The 25,390-nt window shown below is 36.9% G+C and overlaps 1 protein-coding gene across 10 annotated transcripts in view; it reads left to right on the top strand.

Annotated features, from left to right (window-relative positions):
* Positions 1-25,390, top strand: part of Lyst (lysosomal trafficking regulator) — a 233,208-nt gene that overhangs the window by 196,138 nt on the left and 11,680 nt on the right. For 9 of the 10 annotated variants that reach the window (XM_063260084.1, XM_063260090.1, XM_063260089.1 and 6 more), the window contains 5 exons: positions 2,378-2,595; positions 7,776-8,006; positions 11,524-11,713; positions 15,311-15,447; positions 19,904-20,002. In XM_063260084.1, the coding sequence (XP_063116154.1) occupies positions 2,378-2,595; positions 7,776-8,006; positions 11,524-11,713; positions 15,311-15,447; positions 19,904-20,002 (875 nt within the window). The remainder of the gene's footprint in view (positions 1-2,377; positions 2,596-7,775; positions 8,007-11,523; positions 11,714-15,310; positions 15,448-19,903; positions 20,003-25,390) is intronic. The other variant, XM_063260091.1, reaches the window with a different exon arrangement.

Below are 25,390 nucleotides of genomic sequence, written 5' to 3'. Positions count from 1 at the left end.
TTATACATCTGAAAGTGCCTTAAACAAATATCAATGCCTACATTTTGGAGAACTTACCTGGGGCATTCAATGTGGAACTCATATTTAAGCTATTTTCCATTTTAAAAAAGAAAGTACAGTTCACTGCCAGCATTAATTTAATTCTCAGCAATCAAGAATTACTTATTTCATAAACGGAAATGCCATTACTAAAAACAGAATGGTATAAATAGTATAAATGGTATAAATGATGTCCTTAATTTCCAAAGACTATCAATATATTAGAACAGTCCAAAAATAGTAATAAAAGTGAGATATCTGGAGAGTAGTTTAGGGCTGTAATCTGAGTTATCTCAGAGTAAATCTGTACCTGCAAACACTGCTGGTGAATATTCTTAGGGCAACTAAAAATGGATTAAATCTACTGCTTATTTTTTCCTAATAGTAGCTTCTTATATGTATGTTCCCATAATCTATGGCCACATAACAAATAACACCAACACTTAGTGGCTGAAAACAACAATAAATTTATCCTCTGTCATAGTCTTTGCAGGTCAGAGATTCAGGACCAGCTCAGCCTAGGGACTTTGGCACACAGAATTCTTCTGTTTGAGAGAATAGCAAGGTTCTGGAAAAGCATACAGGAAATATAGCCATTTTCTGAAAATATTGTACAGTTTTCTATAATGTACATCATGTCACTTCCTATCAGCATTCTCATTTTCTCACAGTCATCTGCTTATTGGAGGGTCTACATCTATGATGTACCCCAGGGCCCCAAAAGTTGGAAATTGTTGAGTCTGTGGAGACTTCCTGCTGCCAGCCCCTCTCCAGCCTTCCCTTATATTAAATAAATCAACCTTGCTTCTTCTCCCAGAGCTCAATGGAGTTCTATAGGTGTTCAGCTAAGCCTTCCTGAACCACTGGCAGCTCCTCTCTAGAACTGCAGACTCCTTGAGATGCCCATACCCAGTGTGAATTTGATAAAGCCCTCATTTTATATTTCATATTGTATCATTTCAAAATGCTTCCAAATCAATGAAGATTCTTTTGTGTTCACACATTCAAGTAGATAACAATTTTATATAGAGCTGCTCGACTTTTAAAGACAACTTTTAAAATTTTTATTGTTATGGTACTTGGTTTCTATGTCAATAAAATACAGTAACATTTTCTATTCAAAATTATTTCTTTTAGGACAACTTTTAAAAATACTTCTAAGATTTTTTGTATACTAGCAAACTGGTTCAGTCTTAAGTTATATCCCAGAAGAGCCCTCTTATTGATGCATTGATATTATTTTGTTGGTGCAGGTATTCTTAGTACAGGTATTTTCAACCTGCAGCCCAAACACCACATTCAGCTCTGGATAGCTAATAATGCAACACCATGTAATCGTAAACTTTTAACATTCTTATGTGACTTTAATGATTTTTTTTATGATTAAGTTGTGTGGTGCTTATGTGTAGGGGAAGGCACAGTGTAGTGGAAACTATGGTCAGTAAAATCAAAACAAAATTGTTACATGCAGTCATGTAATTTGGTAAGCAAAGCACAAAAATTACTAATATTTCAACTATCTAAACATGCAAGTGTCTGTGAATCAGGCATTTATTACTGTCAAGCAACCATGTAAGTTTTATTATTTGATTATTAAAATGGACTTGTTTTGTTTCATAAAATAATTTAATAAGTTAAAATACAGAAAGGAAGTTTTATACTTATGTATAAAATGTATTCACTGTATCATATATTTTATATGTAGTCCACAGCAATTCCTGTTCATATAATGTGGCTCCATTAAACCAAAATATTGGGTGTCCATGGCCTGGTAGAAATCAAGTCAGATGAGACTGTAGATATACCATAAAATTAATACACTATAACAAATTATTCTGAAGTGGTATATTCTTTATATTAGTTGAGTTTTTAAACTATACAATATTAATAAAAATAGTTTTAAATTTCTTAAAATGTTAATATCAATAATCCAGAAATGCTTCCATAAAAATTATGTTTAATTTTAACCAAGTTTATAATTGAATGAATATTTAAGCACTTACCATAACATTTGAAGATTTTTATGGAAATATTGGAATTCAGGGACAATAATTTTGTGGTTTTTCTTCATCATATTATAAAGTGGTAAAAGGATCAGTTGAAAGATCTCAGCTTCAATTAGGATAGCATTTATCCACACAGTCTTATCAGTAAAGAAAAAAGCAGATGAGAAATGATCTTTCTTACTGAGAAGGTAAATCCTCCTTTCTTCTCGTTTCCTCTCCTCCTGGGTGCAGTACACAATCAGCTGTTCCGTAGAACTCATAAAGCCTGCTGTGTTGGTGGGATAAAGCATGGCTTTTGGGAGCTAACAATTCATATTCATTTTCTCCTTCAGGTTTTGATTTCGGTGTGCGTCAGAATGGTGAACGGGTTAATCATGTCAACCTTCCTCCCTGGGCACGCAACGATCCTCGTCTTTTTATCCTCATCCACCGACAGGCTCTGGAGTCTGACCATGTGTCTCAGAACATCTGTCACTGGATTGATTTGGTTTTTGGGTACAAGCAAAAGGGCAGAGCTTCTGTTCAAGCCATCAATGTTTTTCATCCTGCTGTAAGTGACTTTTAAAATCATTTTTAAGTCATTGGGACATTATGTAAAATAAATCCAAATACTTTAAAGTTTGCGGTTAGACTGTTCCTATCAAATACCTATTATTAAAGAGAATTGGCAGTACTCAACGGTTGATATTTTTACACAGGATTCTTCAGGTCATTTTGTTTTTTTGTGATACTGGGATTGCACAAACCCAGGGGCTTGCACATGCAAGGCAAGTACTCTACCACTGAGCTATACCCTTTCTATTTTGAGACAGTCTCATTCAGTTTTCCAGAATAGACTTGAACTTTTGATCTTCCTGCCTCAGCCTCCTGACTCACTGGAATTACAGGCATATGCCATTGTACCTGACTACATTTTATATATTTTAAAATACCTGAGGAGTGGGGATGGCAGTATAGTCCTAGAGCTCTGGAAAGTAAGCCAAGAGGATCAAAAGTTCAAGCCCATTGTGAGAAAGGTAGCAATTCAGCAGGACCTTATTTCAAAATAATTTAAAATGGCTGTAGATGTAGCTCATTGTGAAGGCCCTGGCTTCAATTACCAGCACAAATCAAAAAACAAAACATAAAAAAAAACTCTAGGTACTCCCTATGGTAGGTAAGGGTTTCTAAGATCATCTCCCCATTTTAATAATTTACTAGATGAATTTAAGGACACACCAAGTGGCTGTGGTTTATCTAGTGAAGAATATAGCATAAAGTGGGAAAAGGCACAGAGCATAGGCTGGGGGAACCAAGCTCAGACTTCCTGGACACTAGCCCAGCATGCCTAGAAGGCTGTCTTTTCTAAGAAGTACCATCACCTTTGCTGTCTTAACTTTTTTTTTTTGCATGCTGTCCTATATTACATGTTCTGTTTTAAAATGGCATCATATTTCCTTATTTCAGACACAATTCATGTGCTTTGTTAGAAAAATACATAAAGTTTAAAATAAGCTTTGATATCATCACCCAGAGATCAATACCAAAAAAGAAATTTAAAAACATCAACTACATAAGAAGACCCTGTCTCAAAGAAAGAAAAGGTTCAGACTTTTTCTATACAAATATATCTTTCCAATGCTATAATAATATTTTGTAACCTTTTTCTCCCTCTGGACAATATACTTTCAAATGTATTCAAGTCATTAAGTATTCCACGATTTTTAAAGGCTATTTATCATCCTAATGTATGGCTACATGATAATTTATTTAATCAGTGTGCTGTCATTGGATATTTAAGATTTGTTGCTGTTGAATTAAAATGAATATTCCTGATGTTATTTCTTTACATACGTTTTTATTTCTTTAAGATAAATTCCTAGAAATAGAATTGCTACTTTCATATGTACTTGTTTATATAAAAAAAAAGTGACAGATGAACCTTTTTTAAACTTTATCTATTCAGAAAACATTTGCTTTTCTGGACTCTGCGGATGCAGAGGCAACCACGGTGGGTAGGATTAGGAGAAACAGTAGGATGGATAGTCCTCTATCTGGTGGTAAAGTTCCACTGAGGTCTACAAAATGAAAGTTCTCAGGAGTGGCAGGTTTAAAAAGCAACTTACGAGGAGAAAGATATTTCCTAATACTTCCTAATACAGCTCAATATAAACACAACAGATTAGCAATTAATGCACTGCAAAAGACATCTAACTTCATTGTTTCTCTAACTTTAAAATGAGATGTTAGCCCAGATGTACCTCAGCAGCACACACACCTGCCTGGCAAACATGAAGTCTTGAGTTCAATCCCCATTACCAAATAAATACATATATACATACATAAGTAAATGTAGATCAAATTAGACTTGATCTAGGCCTTATAGCAATTATTATTCAGGCAGAAAAGGCCTCCTGCCTCAGTTTACCAAAATGCTTGTATTAAAAGTGTATACCATGATGGTCCACTGTATCTGAGCCTTTTTATGCCAGAAACCTATTCTCAATGCCTAAAAATCAAACTCTCTTCAGTCCATTTTTCTAATTACTTAGGGACCTTCAAAGTAATATAAAATTAAATTCCTTATCAGATTTTCAGTGTAAAAGAATAATACAGGTTTATTGGTTATTCTACTGGAAGATACATGTATGCTTTGGATAATTCATTTTGAAAAATAATAATACAATTAGATTGATGAATGATAATTTTGTATGTAACCGTGATAGGTAGAAGAGGAGAACATTTTTTTCTTCTGTCTTGGTTCACTGGCTGGGCCCTGTAACAAGAGTTCAGTGGGAGAAAAGCATACAGACTTAGGGTAAGGCAAACAGAGATGAGGCAAGCACAGGGAGCAGGGGGAAACAGTGAAACACATGGATCTGCATTCCTCCCCATGTGGCCTCATCTGTCTTTGAAGCAAAGGATGCTCCTTTCCTGGGGAATGGAGAACACATCTCACCTTGAGAGCCTTCTGACCTGCTTCAGGGGAAGGCCAAAAGGTCCTTCCCAGGTTTATGACACCTGCTTCAGGGGACAGCCGGAAGATCCTTTCTGCATAAGCTGTTTCCCACATTCCTCCAACTTAAAATATTCAGTGTGCCGCCTGGCATGACGGCTCACGCCTGTAATCCTAGCACTCAGGAGGCTGAGGTGGGAGGATCATTGCAAGTTCGAGACCAGCCTGGGCTACAAAGTGAGCTCAAGGCAAGCCGGAACTGCATAGCGAGACCCCATCTCAAAAAAGACCAAAAAAAAAAAAAAATTCAGTGTGTCAAGGAATTGTGTCTTGGGATAGCATGTCCTAAACCTCAGTAAGTATAAAGGAAAGGGCAAGGTTCAGGTTTACCTTTTGAACTTAATTCATACTTGACTTTAAAATGCAACTTTTAGAGCAATTAGACATTTTAATATTGACCTCAGTATATTCTATGGCCTATAATCTTGCACCATCTTTTCAGTTACTTGTATTCTTATGTAAATTCACATTGCAAGTATTTGAAGACTAAAATATACAGGGTGTTCCCATCTGATTAGAATTCTTTTTAACAATTTTGGGGACTTTAATAATTTTACAAGGATATAGTTATTGTTTTTCTAAGAAATTAGAAAAATCTAATCTGGGGTACAACAAAGAATAATGAGTAAAAACATAGTCTGTGTTAGAAAAGAATGAGACACTATGGTAGCCATTGCTGATTTTCTATCATCTTATTTTGAAGTCCAGTAATGCTTTTTATTCTCTCTTTTGATTGGTTTTAGTCTGTTTTCTATTATTTGATTTCAGTAAGTGTGAAGGTATGGACAACTGTTTTGAAGAGAACAAGAGACATTATGGTAGCCATTATTGATTTTCCAATTGTCTGGTTTTAAAGGCCTGTAATGCTTTTCATTCTTTTGTTTGGTTTTGGTTTTCGTTTTATACTATTTTGTTTTGTTTGAATTCATTGTGTGCAAAGATATGGACAACTATTTCGAAGAAAACGAGACATTATGGTAGCCACTGTTGATTTCCTGTTGTCTTGTTTTGAAATCCTGTGTTGCCTGTATTGTTTTGTTCTGATCTGCTTTGTTCTATTTTGTTTTATTCTCTTTGAAAACAAATATAGTCTAGGAATCCAGATTTGAGTTCATATCTTAATTCTGTGGCTCTGTCACTTGCCATATGATCTTAGAAAGATAACCAGACTTCTCTGTAGCTACATGTATACATTTGTAAAGTGAATGGTAAAATCAAACTCATATCTGAAGGCTTAAATTCATATAGGAAAATATCTGCCACTTAATTAAACACAAATAAGTGTTAACTTTTTAAAAATTTTTTTAAAATTTTATTTAAAGAGAAAAAAACAAAACAGTAAAAGGGTACAAGTAATACAGAATTTCAAAAAAATAAACAGTAAGAAATCACTAGTTAATAGATTACATATTGTCATCTTAGAAATAGTTGTTCAAGTTACAAAATTAAAGCATACAAAGTGGACATTCAAACAGTGAGACTGCAAACAGTTGTGTTCAATGATGCAACAAAAACTTAGTAATATGATTATCTTACACACTGAAACATACATGCAGTCATATCCTTTAGAGCACTTTCTTTTCCTCTCTTCTTTACAATAACAATTACAAATTTGGGGTTTTATTACTCCCACAGTTCTTATTACTTTTTTTTTTTTTTGGAAGAGAATAAAACCAAATGTGACAAAACAAAGCAGAGTCAGTCAAAACAAAGGATAGACATAGTACATGATGTAAAAACAGAATTCAGGGTGATCAACAGATCAACAATGGTTACCATAATGCCTATTGCTACCTTAAAAAGAATTGCCTATATCATCAGGTATAATAAAATTGAACAAAACAGTATAGAACAAAACCAACATTTTTAAAAATGTGGGAATGCCTTTTGACCTTTGTCACTCACTAATACATAGATTCCAGAAGTAGAGAAACATTTTTAAATAAATTTAAGAAATCAGTTTTCATCTGATTTTTAAAAATACATTGTCAAGTAACCCTACAAGTAGCCCTGCTTAGATAAGCATTTTAGCACATATTTGATCTTTGGTGCTGGAGTTAGGGTTGAGGGCAGCCGTGGTGAAGATTGTTTAACTTAGAGTGTCTTTAAAACTTTATTTTGGCACTTCAGAGGAGAGTTATAGCTAAACATGTAAATTAAAGCTGCTGTAATTGATTCAGTGCTAAAAGTATACCAAGCAGCAAGCTTGGCACCAACTACTAGCTTCAGCAACAGAGAAGGAAACACAGTAGCAACCCCTGTACCCAGCAAGTGGTAATACTCTTTATATTAAAGAGATTGGAGTATTAAAGAGTTTGGAATTTTTATTAAAAGCCAAATTTTCCTTAGAAGTCCCTGCCGGCATTGCATTTTAACTTCTTTTTGCCTTTTCCTATGTATCACTTGGGACAAGAAATTCCCTTAATAATTTAGTATTATACATGAAATCTTATCTAATGTTCTGAGACCCTAAAAATACCTAATGAGCACCAATCAGATAAGATACATTGTTTTTGTCATCCATCAGAAACAGGATTACTCCTTTCTGATCTCAGTGAAACTATTAATGAAAGTTAAATTGATCAAAAAATGTTTAAATCATTCACATTTGAAATAGAGAAGAGTAAAACCATTGTCTAAAGAATAGAACAAAGTGTCATTTCCTTTGGTATTTTTACCAAGTCTTACTTTCAACTAGTTATTTTACATGCTTCATGTCCTTTATCACTCTACAGACATATTTTGGGATGGATGTCTCTGCAGTAGAAGATCCAGTTCAGAGACGAGCACTAGAAACCATGATAAAAACCTATGGACAGACCCCACGCCAGCTGTTCCACACAGCCCATGCCAGCAGGCCAGGAGGCAAGCTCAACATTGAAGGCGAGCTTCCTGCAGCTGTGGGGCTGTTGGTGCAGTTTGCCTTCAGGGAGACCCGGGAACAAGTCAAAGAAATCACTTATCCGGTATGTCATTGGGATTTCAGTAGAATTCAGGAAAAACTCTTGTAGTGCCAGACCCTCCCCAGCATCGAGGGACACAGAAATGAAAGGCTTTGGTTTGGAGATATGAGCAGGATAGGCACAGGCAGCTAAAGCAACGTCCTGTATGGTACAACGACAGGAAGACAGCCTGCAGCACTCAGAGAGGAAAGGATGGCTGTGTAAGGCAGGACCTTCCCCAGGAAAGGGACGGGGGAGGTTATTACCAGGGAAAGCCTTGGAAAGTAAAATAAGAAAGCAAATAAGAAAGAATGATTTCATTCTTCTTTGTGGTTAAGTATTCCATTGTGTAATTATACCACATTGTCTTTATCAGTTTTTCTGTTGATGGGCATGTAAGCTCTTTTTACAACTTAGCTATTATGAACTGTGCTACTATAAACATGGGTATGCGTGTGTCACTGTAATATACTGTCTTTAATTCTTTGAAGAGAGGTATAGCTGAATCAGTATATTTCTAAAATTTTGAAGAATTTTGAGGAATATCCACACTGATTTCAATAGTGGCTGTACCGGTTTAAATACCTACCCTAGCATCCACATTAACATTGCTTTTTTGTTTTCCCAATAATAGCCATTCTGACAGTGGTGAGATGGAATCTCAGTAGTTTCAATTTACGTTTCTCCAGTGGCTAAAGAGGTTGAACATTTTTTTCAGTACTTATTGGCCATTTACACTGCTTCCTTTGAGAAGTGTGTGTTGAGTTCATTTATTCACTTTTTGACTGAGTTATTTGGTTTAAGGGGGTAATTTTTTTAGTTTTGTATATTCTAGAGGTTAATCTTCTATCAGAAGAAGAGCTAGCAAAGATTTACTCCCACGCTGTAGGTTGTCTCTTCACTCTTGTGTTCTTTGCATTTAATTTTATATAGTCCTGTTTGTTGATTTTGGTTGATATACTGCAGTCCTATCAAAGAATTCTGCCTGTGCCCAGGGCTTCAAGGGTTTACCCTACATTACTTTCCAGAAATTTCAAAGTGTTTGGTTCTACGTCTAGGTCTTTGATCTGTTTTTATTTTATTTTGGTACAAGGTGAGAGATATGAATCTAGTTTGTATGTTCTGTAAGTGGATATCTACTTTTCCTAGCACCGTTTGTTTAAAAAGTTGTCTTTTCTCCAATTTGTATTTTTGGCCACTTTTTCAAAAATTGCATGGGTTTTTTGTAACTTTGTTGGTCAATTTGGCTATTTTTGTGCCAATACCTGTGTTGTTTTGTTACTGTGGGTTTATAGTATAACTTGAAATCTAGTATTATAATGCCTCCCACTTTGCTGTTTTTGTCCAGGATTACTTGACAACTCTGAATCCTTTCTGATTCCATGTGAATTTTAGGAGTGTTCCTTCTAGTTCAATGAAGAATGGTGTTGGTATTTTAATAGGTATTACATTGAATTTATAGATTGTTTTAGCAATTTGGCCATTTTCACATTAATTCTTCCAATCCATGAACAAGGAGGTATTTCCGTTTTCTAAGTCTTTTTCAATTTCTTTCTTTAATGTTTTATACTTTTCATTGTAGAGGTCTTTTACCTCCTTAGTTATGCTAATTCCTAGATACTTGATATTTTTTAAGATACTGTGAGTGACATTGTTTTCTGAATATTCTGGAATGACTTGTGAGTGCACACTGTTTCTAGCCCACTTACAGTGTTTCCTGTAGTAATATTACTTAACTATGTGAGACAGAATCTTAGATATAAAAGTTTTTAGGCTTATAACCCTTCTCTGTCAAACATGTATGTTAAATGTAAATAAAACTCATTTAATTAGTAAAATTTTTTTTCTTGTGGTAGTGGGACTTGAACGTAGGGCTTTTGCACTGAACTACAGTCCCACAGCATTTTTTTTTTTACAGTTTAATTACTCTCAAGGAATGCAAGATCCAAGTTCATAGAAACTTACATGAATTCTCTTTTATTACATTAAGAAACAAACATACAGTTTTGATGATAGCAAATAAGCATGCTTGAGAAAAAAATCTCACTAGGTCACTAAGTTTTCCAGGCTGGGCTTAAACTTGGAATATCCTGCCTCGGCTTCCCAGAGTACTAGGATTACAGGTGTGTACTACCACCTCCAGCTATAAAATTCAATTATAAAACATTCATATGATAGGACAGTATTGTTTTACTAAAATCAAATTGCCAGTGTTTTATTTTTTAGTAGAAAGCTGTAGGCTTTACTTTTGGACATCTTAGAAGTCATTTTAATTACTATCATTATCAGGGTCATTGTTTCTAAATATAATCCATTACTTTAACATGTCAAAATCATTTAACAGTATATCCAGCAAACTTAATAAATGTGATCTAGTTTAGTACTATGTTTATTTGTAATTAGCTGTTTTGGTTGGCGTAGATAGAAGAACTGTGCAGTGTATATGCTGGCCGTGAGAATGTGGTGCCAACCTGTCTGATCCCCCTTCAGGAACTTCACACTTACTATTCCCTGTGCTGACTCCCCTATTCCATTCAGGTCTCTGCTCAGACCCAGACATCTCTGAGAGTCTGCTCTCACCCCGGTACCTCTCACAGCAGTTCACCATTCTCTGACTAAATTTTTTTTTTTGTCTTTTTCATTTTTATCGGTACCAAGGATTGAACTCATGACCGCACACTTGCAAGGCAGGCGCTTAAGCCGCTGTGCTAAATTAAATCCCCAGCCCCCCAGTTCACCATTCTCAATCCCCTTCTTTGTTTTGCTTCGGAGCACTTACTTTCCCCACCTGACATCCTGAACATGTATGTATGTATCTCCCATCCAACCTTAACTAGAACTCCATGAGGAGAGGACTCTGTCTGTCTTGCTCATCACTGTGCCTCCAGCTACTGGATGGTGCCTGGTGTACAACGGCACTCACTGCTTCTGAATTTGGTGCTTCTGAAGACTGGTTGTTTGGAGTTTGGCTTGCCTATGCTTCTGAATGGCATTTATCCCACTGTATTTCTTTATTTGAGCCACTGCAAAACCTTTCACACAGTCACTGCCTCTTTACTCCTCAGGCCTTCCATAGCATCTGCTCAAGCCCCCCACGCTTGGTGTCCAAGCACAGAAGGTTATCTGAACGACCCAATATGCTTGTGTACATACAGCTTGTTGGACTTCCAAAGTATGCCCAAAGTATCACCCACTTATGTATTCACTTTAGTTTTGATATTTCAGTGAGGCTAGAAGAAATGTGCTTACTAATACTTTTTTTCCTCTGCTTGAATTTCAAGAAAATTTGAATTATTAACCCTTTTCTTGCCCAAAAAAAAAAGGCCAGAGCTACAGAATAAAAATAAAATAAGAAATAAACATTTGTATATGCTAAGGAAGTAAAAATAATTCTTGTAAAATTAGTTAGGAAGTGTAAAATAATTCTTGCCTGAAAAGAGTTTAAGTCAGATTTTCTCTTTGTTTAGAATTTAAGTTAGAACTCATTCTGTGCTTATTACCTTTTTAAAAGAATCGTACTTTTTACTTTCCTTGGTTTTAGAGCCCTTTGTCATGGATAAAAGGCTTGAAGTGGGGGGAGTATGTCGGTTCTCCAAGTGCACCTGTACCTGTGGTCTGCTTCAGCCAGCCTCATGGAGAAAGATTTGGCTCTCTGCAGGCTCTCCCCACCAGAGCAATCTGCGGTTTGTCCCGAAATTTCTGCCTTCTGATGACCTACAGCAAGGAACAAGGTAAAATAAAATACAATAAAGATCACTCTGAAGATGTCTTTCATGAGATTTGCATGCTCCCAGTTCATCAGTGCTGTTATTCAGTTTGACTTCTGACATTTTCTCAGTCCTTAATGAAAAATGACTCAAATTTCTGGTTACTTAGTACAATGTAGGAATTAAAACATAGTATATGAGAAAATAGACTTAAATGCTGTGCTATTTAATACAGTGAATGGAGTGGGAGCCTGCAGAAGGCAGCAGCAGTGATAGCAGCAGTACCACCTGCAAACAGAGGCTAGGGCCAAGCACAGTGGCACACTGCACTGAGAAGGCACAGTGGCCACAATGCGGCCTGATGTAGACACCAGTGGCTCTAGGGCCTTTTTTCTTTCACATCAGCAGCAGGTGGCAGCCCAGAGACTGAGCACTGAGCAAGCTTTGGTTAGGCCTTGAAGCCCAATAGTATCCCTCTTTGTATTCACACACCGGGGCTCCATGTTCTATGATGAGTATGAGGACCTGGCTCATGAGTTGTATGAGGTGACAGTTGTCACCAAGCAAGCCAAGATGAAGCAGGTGTTAAGAATCTGATTACTCAGGGTAATCAGGATCCCTCTCTACACCCATACGGATGAGCTGTGAGCTTGATGTGAGACAGACATAAGCAGCCACTAACCCAGAAAGAAACTTCTAGGCTCAATATGTTGCATCCATTGACAAACCCAGGCTGGGGCCACAATGCTGAGTAAACTCTGTTGGCCCAAAACCTTCAACTGTGAGCAGGGCAGTCCCTTTGTATAAATTGAGTATTAGTTTGTGTGTGGATAAGAGAAGGCAAAGACTAATGACAGATTTACCAGCACACCTTCCCCAGACACGCCTTCAAGACACATGGCGGGGTATATGCCAGTCAAAAATGTGTGTTTCCTGCTTTCTTCCAAGCTTGCTTAAGTCCCAGTCCTGCTAGAAGTTACAGCATTTTACGAGCAAAGTCCGCCTTCTTCCAGCCCTTGGTCTGTGGGAGCTCTATATGAATGGAAACTTCCTTTCCCTCACTTCCCTTAACTCAGTCAAAGCATTTCAGCCATTTGCTATCTCATTTCCTGCTCGGTGAAAGCACAGTGGCCACGATGCAACCTGACACCAGTGGCTCCAGGGCCTTTGGACAGAGGCTGAGGACAGCAGAAGCCTGATTCTTCCAACCTACCTGCCATTTGTTTCTACCTTCAGATGGACAATTTGCTGGCTTTTCTTAGGAATAGGATCTGGTATGGGTATCATCTCCCTTTTCCAGGGCTTGGCTAATCCTTCCCCAATGAAACTACTTTTTGCCCTCTCCCCAATTAAGAGGATACAGGCCAGAGACAGGACAGGCTGGGGATGCCTGTGCCTGTGGAGAGTTGCTCCAAGCCACTTATTCTAACCCCTGATGCCTTTGCACCAGCCCAGGTTAGAGGGGATTGTTCACTACCCTTTGATAAAAAACAACACACTAGGACAGTGCCAGTAGTGCTATTAGGAGCCCACCATTGTTCCCCACAGTATCCTCACCCCTTCTGGATCAGCCAAAGGAAAGTACTAGGGCTCCTTGATAGGGACAGAAAGGAGAGCAAAATCATAAAAAGAACATGGCACTTAAAATATGAAGATTTGCAAATAGTCTAGTCAATGATGTTGGGGTAGATTCTGATTTTTACAGAAATATTTTTCTTTTAATTCCTTATTGTACAAGCTTTGTGCTTCTAGTGTGGGAAATGGCTTGGAAATAGTGCTCCCCAGCATAGGAAGATTGTTGTGCTCTTCAATTTTAATAAATTTGCAGATCCTATAAAATAAAAGAAAATAAATGGAAGAATTAGAAGGAAGAATAAATCTCACAAGTAGAAAACATTATAAATTTGATAGAAATGGAAATTTCACATTTATTAAATATACAAGTGTACAGACAGATCTGGTACCTTAGAATAATACAGCCATGAGCTTAAACAAACAAAAAAGAACAACAGTCAGGAGGGTCCTGAAAATAGGTTTCAAAAGCATGTATTTTGAAAGAAACCCTCTTTGACACCTACTGTTCTATTAGATCAATTCTTTTTCTGAAAGGAGAAAAAATAAGAATGAGAAACTTGCCTAACTGAGCACTTGCCACAACATTATAGTAAATTTTAAGAAGTCTCATAATACAAGGAGTGATCAAAATGTCCACTGAACATTTACATTTAAAATTATTGCAGTAAAAGTCATATTGCCATTTACCCCCTCAAAATACTTCTTCCTTTTGCTTTGAACACACCTATGCCATTGTTATTGTCACTTTCTGAGGTAGGTCAACAAGTCATCTTTCATGAGTGTATTTTTGAGGAGTGACTGAAGATATAGTGAATGATCCTTCCAACAGAAAGACAGGCTTGTAAAAAAAATTATAGTGTATCCTCCTCTACTGTACTCACTGTTACACCATGAAACCTCTGCTCTTCCCTAAAATCAAAATAACGTTAAATGGTAAGCATTTTCAATTAGTTCAGGACATCAAAGCAATCATGACAGCATGACTAAAGATACTTATGAAAGAGGACTTCCAGAACTGCTTCAAAAAGTTAACAAGAATGATGGAATAAAAGTGTGATTGGAACAAGAGGTATATTTTGAGGGGGATAATGACCATGTGTCTTTAACTATAATTTTTTTAAATTGAAACATTCATCGTACTTTTTGATGGCACCTTTATGTAGCTCTTTCCTGTAGAAACTTCCTTTCTGTAGAAAGTAGTATGTCTCAGTTACTTTGTTGTGAAACAGGTGCCTAAATTTAGTTATTATTAGAAAACAAAAAGAAATCTATAAATTACATTTTCAGGGTGCTGTTGACTCATCCAAAAAGTGGTGTTTGTTCTGTTCAGTGTAGCTGTTGGGTATTCTGCTCAGTAGTAGAAGAGATAAAGTACATTTTCTCTCCTAAATATTGTTTATGCTGGTTTAAAACATTGGACGTTTTCAGGCCAGTTCCATTTACAGCATTTATGCTGCACTTACTACGATGACAAATAGGCATTCATTGATCATAAGTAGTCCTCAGAAAGTGCATCAAAAATTTCAAATCTTTAAAACTAGAAAACTCCCTTAAGTGAAGGTCTGCCTTGCCAAATCCTGAATTCAAAGGGATAGAAACCTCTTCTCAATGTAACCCTGGCTTTTCTCCTAGCAGCATTATCTTTATAGTACTAAAAGTTGTTCATACTGACTAATTAGCACTATCTAGAAAGTTATTTAAATACTATTTTGTTCATATTTATTTTTTAAAGGAAAGGTATCTCAGAATGTGAATAGAGTAGTATTGACTATCACTGCCCTTTATTTTTTAAAGCCTGTACTGTAATTTTATTCAAATAAAATCCCAATGAAAGTCAAATAATCCCATTGAAAACAATACAAGAGAAAAATAATTCTACCAGTAATAGTATTAAAGATTAAAACCAACTCATATTGTTTCACTTTGCGGAGAAAAAGATGCTTCCACCTGGAAAGATACTCTTCTGTGTAAACTTCGGCCTTTGCTCTGCCATTGTTTTGGCTGTCATATAACAGTAGTTTGATGCTTTTATTTCTCCTTCCTGAGGTGTGAGAAGCATGAACAGTACTGACATTCAGTGGTCAGCTATCCTGAGTTGGGGATATGCTGATAACATCTTGAGGTTGAAGAGTAAGCAAAGCGAGCCACCAGTGAACTTCATACAAAGCTCTCAACAGCACCAGGTAAACCGTTTTATGGAATATTTTAAATAATTAAATACAGTGATTTTATATAATTAAATACAGTACTTACAAAGGAGTCAGAATAATAGCCACTACTTTAAAAACGAGTCTAGACAAGAAGGTGATGCTTACAGGTCTCACAGACTTCCTTATACTGCTATGCTGAGTGTATCTGAAAATTCATCTTCTGCCCATTTCCTTGTTAGGAGAATTATGATCGTCTGCTCAGCACCAGCCACGGACATATTATTTGAACAAAATTAGCACTGTTTTCTTCCCCATGTCCACTTGCTTTTGCCACTAAGTTATTTTTCTGTAACTATAGTATCATCTTTTGTTACCTAACTTACTAAACATATGGGTTTTCGGTATCATGATATAGCAGAAAAACAGTAGGCCTTCAGCCCTGTGGTCCTTGCTGGGCTCCCAGCTTTGTTATGTACATGTGGCCTCTGGCAGGTGATTCAACCTTTCCAAACTTGACTTTCTTTTCTCCACTTTAAAACTAGGATAACAGGGCCAGGGGTTTAGTTCAGCACTGCCAGTGGCTGCCTGGCAAGCATTAAGTCATGAGTTCAATCTCTGGTACCAAAAAAAAAACAACTAGGGTAACAGCTGGGCATGGTGTTGCATGCCTGTAATCCCAGAACTTGGGAGGCTGGTCAGGAGAATCACTGCAAGTTCAAGACCAGCCTGGACTACAAAATGTGCTCAATGTTGCTCAATGCTAGCCTGAACTAAATAGCAAGACCCTGTCTCAAAAAGACAAAAAAAATATAAAATAAAATAAAACTAGGATAACATAGATCAGGCATGGTGGTACATGCCCATAATCACAGCTTTCTGGGAGGCTGAGGCAACAAGATTGCAAATTCAAGCCCAGCCTGGACAACTTTGTAGTGAAAATGTTTGCAACATCTATAGAACTTGTATGCTACAGCTGCCATGTATACAGTGCTGTCTTGGTTGTTTTGGCTGTGACTTGAATGTTCAGTCTGTGTCTGGCTTTCCAGGGGAAGTTCTCTTCTCTCACTCTGATTCCCATTATTTTTGTAGCACCTGCTGTTTGTTTATGTGTCTGAAAATGTGTTCCGTTTCCTGAACTCTTTCAAAATGAGATAAACTACCTTTGGGCAGTTGTCTGTGAAAACAAACCAGGCAATGACTTGTTGGCATAAGCTGAAAATAATGGTCATCACTAAGTGTTGTAACCTGGCTCACCAATAAACTATCACAACTAAGAATAAAGGGACAGTGAAAAACAATCTTATTAGAAATTTTAATAAGATTTTTTAAGTTTTTAAACATATCAGCTACCATTAATCAAATCTGTACAAAAACAAATGTATATAACCAAACACAGAAATTATAACCATAAATCATAGGAAAGCTGGCAGTGTAAGTGGGAAATGAATCTACAAAATAAAGAAAAACACAAAAGAATATTATAGAATAAATATGTCCTTAACTTTATTCTTACCTTTTTAGAATTGTTATTTTTGAGGGAAGAAAGGGGAAATAAGTACAGTAGAAGTTAGAAATATATTCTATTAAAATATATTAGCATAAATAGATGCATGTCTAGGTATAGTTCACTGCTGTCCTCAGTCATCTGGGTTTACAAATACCTTGACATTGTGATGAAAAGATGAAAAGGATAAACAAAATCCTCAACAGCATTAATTGAATGGCAAAGCAAGATTAAAGGTACCCTAGCAATTTTCAATCAATATCTTTATACCTTTCATTACTGGGGATTTTTTTCTATTTGTTTAAGAGCTGGCTACTTCCATATAACTCATTATCATTAGAAGAACTTGGTATGAAGAGAAGACATAGAGGAGAAAATGATCTTAAGAAGTTTTCCAATTTACTTATATTTTCTACACCATAAGACAAGCTTTTGTGTGTGTGTTTTTGTAATATATAATTTTTTTTTTTTTTTTTGTACCGGGGATCAAACTCATGACCTTGCACTTACTTGGCAGGCAGGCACTTACGCCGCTGAGCTAAATCCTCAGCCCCTGTTTTTGTCATATAAACTATGAGTTTAGCAGATTCAAGGCTTGAATAAAGATTATTTTAAATATAGCCCTTGTTTTTATGGTGTGATTTTATTTTCACTGAGGTATAATTGACAAATAAAAACTGTATGTGTTTAAGGTATACAATTCAGTACTTTGATACATTGTGAAATGATTACCACAAGACAGTTAACATATCTATATCATCATACAGCTGCCATTTATGTGTGGTGAGAACATTTAGGAGCCACTGTTTTCACAGATCACAAAGACACAAAACCACATCCATAACCACAGATAAGGTGCTGCAATGCAGGTCTCCAAAACTTGATCTTCCTGCACAACCAACCTCTGCCTTTTGGCCTTCCCCACCCATTTCCCACCTCAGCTCCTGGAAACCTCCTTCTCTCTGCTACATAAAGTTGGCTTTGTTAGAATCCACATGCGTGCAAGATCATGAAATATTATTAGTCTTTTGTACCTGATAGTTTCATCTAGTACAGTGCCATCTAGGTTTGTCCATGCATATTGTCACAAATGACTTTTTAAAGACTAAATAATACAGCATTTTATATATACACATCACATAAAAATTTAAACATTGCAAAATTACTTATGTAAAATTTGGCACACAAATAATTTAAAAGGTGAGACAGTGCTCTCTTAAACCTTTTTAGCAAAAGGAGATAATCCAGACTCTTGTAGTAAAATATTATATGATAAAGTACTTCCAGTGAAATAACTGGGCAGAATACCATAGTTTACATTTGTCCTTAGAAATATATTGTTCACACATTTTTCCTTAAGTTTGAGAAAATATATTTAGGATATTACCGTACAAAGAGTCACCCTCTCAGAGTTTACTTATATGATCGATTTCAATATCACCAGAGTCTAGAGTTCTGCTGGCTTTTTGTCTTCATTTTCTGATTAGTATCATAGTTGTAAGACATTTTCCTCTGCTGGTTTCATTCTCTTTTTTATAACTGGTAGACAATGAAAATTCCTCAATTCTTAACTGTATTCAATGAAAGCTGAAAGCAGACTCCAGAAGTGGTGTCTTAGCCTTTCTTTATGCTTTTTTTTTTAAAGAGGACACCATATTTTGGATAATGTATAAGGCAACCAAAGTTGGCATTTTATTTCACTTATTACATTATCTGGAACATTCCATCATTTTTGGTGTTATTTTTAGTGTAGTTGGGAATCCCAGTTTTTTCAGGAATAATGAGGAAATAATTCCTAGAATGATGAAATAATAAAACATTTCAAGAAACAAGAAGAAATTAGATTATTAATGTCCTGTAATATAAATTAGCTTTTATAAAAGGATTAGGAGCTCTATATGATAATTTCAAGACAGAATGCATTTATTATACATATTTTTAAAGTACATTTTCTTTTGCAAGAGCAAAAGTTTTAAAGGTTCAGTCTTTACAAATTGCTAGAACTAGTGAAGAAAGAAATTTAAAAAATAAGAATGAATCCAAGGGACCTTGATGCTATATTGAGAGCTTAGCCAAATCAGGATCAGCCAGGCGTGGCAGGAGGTACCTGTAATCCCAGCACTCAAGAGCCTTAGACAGGAGGATTGCCATGAGTTTGAGGTCAGCCTAAACTACATAGCAAAACCATGTCTGGGGCAGGGTAGGGAGGAATTAGGATCAAAGAGTATCATTTTCTAACACAGCAGAGACTCAAACACATTTATAGGTCCAGAAAAAAAGCCTTTTTTGAAAGAATGGGGATTCTAATGAACCTTGCAGATGAGACAAGATTCACCTTGAGAACAGAAGTACTACCTTTTCTGAATCAGGAGATGTAAGACAATTTGAGGCACAGAGCATGGCTAAGAAAGAGGTTCACACTGATAACCTTCACCTTCTCAGAAAAAAGTGTGGAGGTGGGGTGGAGAAGGTGCAAGGGGAGTGGAGCATTGGGGCAGTTACTGTGAATATGGCACACACTGGGCATTATCTGTGCCAGGAAGACAATGTGAGAACTGATTGAGTGCAAATGGTGCCTCTGTGGTAAGGACTGAAGGGTTTGGCATAAAGGGAGTAACGTCAGTTTTTCTCTTTTTCATTTTTATCTTTTCTTCTCCTGTGTCGCAACCTAAGAACTGTTAGGAGCAATACATCGATTTAGATGTACCTCGTTCTTCAGCAGAAACCTAAAAAGAGCAAAGTTTGTCACAGTAACAAGCAGATACATGTGTGAAATACATATTCACACTCAGACTTGCATCTGATCCATCCTTGATCATTCTGTTAAATTTCTCAGGAATAAATGGACATGTATAAAAATGTAAAATCAACTAAAATGTTTACCTGAAGTTTTGTAATCATGTTTTTTTTTAAATAGTTGTCAGAAAAGCAGAAACATTTCTCATGAATTTAAAACATGAAAATCTTTGGTTTGTCCTTTCAAAGGTGACTAGCTGTGCTTGGGTACCTGACAGTTGCCAACTTTTTACTGGGAGTAAGTGTGGTGTTATCACAGCCTACACGAACAGATTCACCAGCAACACGGTAGGTCCTGGCTCGTGCATTTGGTTTGGGAGTTTCCATGTCATTGAGGGAACAAAACCTTCATAAAGTATCATTCGCTTCATATAACACTAACTTGTAACATTTGTAATTCAATCTTTTCTCCCCATTTTGATCTTAAAAGTGTAAAAGGTTGTGTGGGGAGTTTGGGGGTTTTTGTCTTTTTTTTTTTTTTTTTGCATGTCTGATTCTTAAGACTTAGATTTATTGGGATGATGAAAATTTTGTAAATATAAGGGTCTTACATTTTTATTTCCAAGACACATAGCATTCATTTTGTATTTATACTTTCTCATGACAATTGAATGTTTGTCTACGCTCTCAATTTCTCACATTGCCTAAATGTGTAAGAATGTAGCATGCGATTTTATCTAATTTGAAAGCTCAGAAAGTCTCATGTTCTGCATTTCCATACTCTGAGCAAATTAAATGACAGCAAAAATCTAAGTAGCTTGTCTTAATTTCTATAACTCACCAGAATTTTTAAGCCATTCATTGAACTCCCACAATTTGAGTTAAACCTAAAATAGCCTACTAAAGAAAAGCATATTATGCAATGCATCTTTTAACTTACTAACACCTTTCTTGAATCAATTTGTCTTACTCTCTAGGATAAAATACCCCCAACATCCACAAGGTAAAAGAAGAAATATTTACTTTAGCTCACAGTTTGTAGAGAGGCTTCAGTCCATAGTAAGCTGGCTTCAAGGCAGGTCAACATGGCAGAGGGGCATCACAGAGAAAAAACAGTCCATGACATGACAGCATGAAGCAGCAATCCTTCCTTCTTTCCTTTTTTATTCCATCCAGGCTACAAGCCTGTTTGTTGGTGCCACCCACAGGACAGACCATCCTTGTTCAGTAAGTCCAATTATCCACACCCAGAACTATGCAAAACTATGCTAAGCCAATAAGAAGACTAACGGAGTATCACACATCCATGACACAGTCACCTCCCCAAAGCCCATCTGTGAGTGCCTTTAGATAAAAGCCATTACACAACTGCATGTGGAATGGTTCAGAAGATGTGGCAAGTTAGGGTGATAATCATCTTTCTAGTGTAGAATTTTTTGTGTTTTTTCCATCTTAATTATGTTAACTATATTACTAAATGTATTTTACTGAGTGAAACCTGAGTTCATAGCATAGAGTGATTCCCAGGTCCTTCTTGCTTTTTTGTCTGAGTTTGTTGCATTTTAAACCCATGTTAAGGTCCTTTGCCAAGATCCCTGGGGTATAAATGTGACTGTAATGTGATTTCCATCTCTTAGCCTAAGGAACCATTAAAATGTTTTAATCAGGAATAAACAGCCCAGTCAGCACTTGAGGGAGACTCCTGTAGAGCTGCAGGAGCAAGAGACTGGAGACCTGAACACAGCAGTCCCAGCAGCTTGCTGGGAAGGGCAAGACAAGGAGCCAGCAGACAGGGAGCATGTGCTGCAGAACAGACTCCCACAGGAGTGGGAACAGCCAGCTGTCAGGGATCCTAAACACACAGGGGAGCAGGACCTTAAAGGATCATTTTACTGTGCGAAGGAAAAAAGGAAACAGCATTTCAGACAGCATTGAGTCCAAGGCCTGGTTACTTGGGGGATATCAAGTAGTTTTCTTGGTATTTTACAGTATAACATGCAGGGAATGAATGGAAAAATGGAGCAGAAACAAATTGAGGGCAAGGATAAGGTAATTACACAGCATGATAAACAGGATGCTAAGGAATCTAAGCAGAAGGGTCATAACTCTTGGAATGACTCCTCTTTTCTCCCACTGGCCTAAAGTGGATTTCACCCCTATGTATCTCTAATACTCACACTGCTGCTAGAGCCTCTAATCTTCTGTGTTTGCTTCCTATTTCTTCTCTCCTGAAGATTGGTTCCAAACCTTGCAGCTAGGGCCCTTGTCTGCTATACACACAAATCATTTTATACTATGACATACGTATCTTTTTAAAATTGGATTCATCTTTTGCTTTTTATCTCCACTTTGCTTTTCCCAACACTTTGAGCAACCTGGTTCTTAGTTTTCCTTATTTCTGCATTTTTAATTATGCACCAATATGTGCATTAAAGATTTTTTTTAAAAAGCACAGAAAACCATTGAATAAAATAAATCAAAGGTATAGCTATTATAATTTAAATACTGCAAAACTTAACTTCTTTTGGTTTTGAAGTATATGGTAAGCTTATGAAGGATTATATTGCTGACTTTTCAGTTTATATTTGCCTGAAAGAGGTTTTTGTTTTGTTTTAGTTTGGTTTTTTTGCTCATTCATAAAGAGTTTCCTTTCTTCCTGAGTATCAAGTAATCAAGTCATGAGATTAACAGCATCAAAAAGTACAACTTAGCTTTGTAGTTTTATCACTGTTTTGGGTTTTTGCAGAGGTTGTTTTTGTTGCTTTTTCCCTGGGGACTCTCTCACCATCTTGTGTCCTTAGAGCTGTGCTTCTAACACTTGCCTATGACATCAGTAGGAGGCCTCTTGGGTTCATTTCTGTCTGTTCTGCAGCTTTCACCACCCTCTGAATTCCATCTTGAAGTATTCATTTTCTCCTTCAAGTTCTCCTCTTCAGACAAATGATAGGCCTGCCCAGGGCCTACCTAGGATGTGCTGAAGTCTTTGTTTGACAGTATTTCCAAAGGGCTCTTCTGAAGCATCTTCCTTTGCTAGTATAGCATACCTAACTTTGAGACAGCAAGTTTCTGTTGATTCTTCAAGATAAAGTCTCCCAAAATGATGGATAAGTTGACTTTTTAATGGGATTATTACCTGTAATTCATATAAATGTGAGAGAAAAATATCTTCCAAAAGTGATAACTGATTTTACACTAGTTTCTCCTGAGCCATTCTTTTACTGAGCAGGTAAAGTGGCCATATCATCTTCATGTTCATGAACATTTATATTCATGTTCCCAAAGTTGATGGTGATAGAAGACTATGTATACAACTTGCCCAAAGTTGTACTTTATTCAGGAGCAATATTGAAAGGAAGGAAGCCAGCAGAAGTTCACTAATGCTTTCAACCATTATATAGTACAGAGTTTATAAAATTATCATGTACCCTATCCAGGCCCTATGTTGATCCTATAACTGTTATTCATGTCACAAATTAAAAGGTAGAAATCTATACTCTCACGTTCCTTCTGACAAATTTCGTACAACACTGATGGTAACAACAGTAGTCTAAAACCTCAAGAAAACACTGACTAAACCTTTACAGGAGGACTGGCCCTACAATCTGAAACTTGTAACTGGCCAAGGAGAGCACTGACTTGATTTAGTTTCAAAGCTGAGGCAACTCATGAATCTATTCAGTGAAACAAAGGTACTTTCTCCATTTAAAATGATTCACAGAACAAAAATGAAATAGTTGTGGAAAAAAACTTCTGGAAATGAAATAATGAAAATAATAGCTAATGTTTATCAAATGTTTACTTTGTATCTGACATATTCTGGAGCATTGAATCTTCTTTACAACACTTGGTTGTGGGTTTTATTGTGTTCTCATTTTCAAGTGACGCTCCTGAACACAGACCTAACCATTCTTGTAAATTTGCCCAAGATGTCAGAACTAGTTCATTGTAAAGACCAGTTAAATATAAAGTTGCAGAATTAATAAACGAGAAGGCAGATCTGTCTGAAAAACATTACAAAAAATGCAACATGTAATGAGGGGGGAGAATGTATGTAGGGAGGAGAGTGAAAGTGTGGCTTCATCTCAGGAAGAAAGAATGGAAAAAGGGACAATTTGAAAAGACAGTGACTTTTCCAGGGTTAAAGCTTAAATTTTAGATTAAAGAATCACAACCTAAGAATGAGTCCAATCTCTGTCAGACAACTTCACACACGTCCAGTGCCCCAGTGCAGCTCCTTCTGTGTGCCACACACTTAACCACTATGGTTGGCTTCTCACTGTCCTGATCCAGCCTCTCACCCCACCATATATCTCCTGCAAACTCTCAGGGATCTTCCTAAAATGCTGACTAGATCCTTAACTCCTGGATAAACTGTTTTAGTGTGGTATTTCACAGTGCCTGGGGACAAAATACAGGCAGCTGGTACCACACACCAGAAACCCAGTCCCGGACCACTCTGCTTTCCCACCTTTTCTTTTCTGAGCTGCCCACCTGATCCTTTTGCAGTGCCACTTTCCTCCATGTCCTTATGCACACTGCATTCTCACCTCTAATGCTGGCTGGCACCCCCTTTTCTCTGCCTCATTCAGTTCTGCCAGTTGCCATACTCAGTACTTCCTGTGATCCCACCCTCAACCCTCCTTGTCTGAGGATGTAAATTATCTGAGATGGAGAGTCTGCAGAAACCCTCTTTAGCAGAGCTTTCACTCATTACTGCCACGGAGTGGCTGGAGGGCAAGCCTGTCTTATTCTGCATCCGAGTTCCTGGCTCAGCAACGCACACAGTGGCAGGCATTTAGCACTGTGTGTGGAGTGACTGAGTGGAGTGCATTCGAGGACACCTCTCTGTGACCCTCTCTTTGCGTGACAAAGAAGTTCTGGGGAAACATTTCCTTCCTTTAAAAGGTATTCAGAATAACTTCCTGAAATAACTAAGACTGGATAAAATATACACATATGATGTGTATTTATAAAATGTATTTAGGGCCAGTGACTCTAAAATGTATTTAGGGCACAGCCCCTACCTGGCAAGTATAAAGTCATGAGTTCGATCCCTAGTACCAAAAAAATAAAAGTATTTATACTTCAATGATATGTAAAAGCAATAATATGTTTTTATCTAGCCTTTAGAAGTGTACATTTATATGTATTCATCTTAAAATCATCAAAAATCCAACAAGCTAGTAAGAAACTACCACAGTAGAAAGATAAATAGAAAATAGCCTGTAGTCCCAGGTACCAGAGAAGCTGAGGCAGGAGGATCACGTATGCCCAGGAGCTCACCATCGAGAGTTTTTGTCAATCCTGGAACACTAACACTGTCCTCAGACAGCCTCTTATAGGAGAAAACAGAAATGAGCACTAGAGACTGTGCAAACTGGGGAGTCCCAAGGAGGCTTTCTTCCAGACACTGGTCCCTCACTGACAGAGTGAAGATGAGGTGAATGGAACCAGCTTCTGCACAGAAGTTGTAGTCTGGACTGACATTCTCTGGGTTGTCCAGGCTCCTCAGGACCTGACTTTACTTAGGTATGGTGATCCACATCATCTGGCAGACAGAGGGAAAGCACTTGGATTCTGTTTCATAAGTACAGGAATTCCTACAAATAACTTTTAAATATAGTGACAAATAGATAAAACCAAGTATATAAAATTACAGTTAAGGAAATGAGTATTTGAAAAAGTTGGCACTTGGTTATAAAAATGGTTGTAATAAAAGAAATATTTAAAGAAACC

Source organism: Cavia porcellus, unplaced genomic scaffold (genome assembly GCF_034190915.1).
Source record: "Cavia porcellus strain 051 isolate PalLab524CR breed Dunkin Hartley unplaced genomic scaffold, mCavPor4.1 scaffold_13, whole genome shotgun sequence".
In the NCBI taxonomy this organism is placed as follows: Eukaryota; Metazoa; Chordata; class Mammalia; order Rodentia; family Caviidae; genus Cavia; species Cavia porcellus.
Note: the sequence above shows the minus strand (reverse complement) of the source record. Positions and strands in the feature narration are given on the sequence as shown.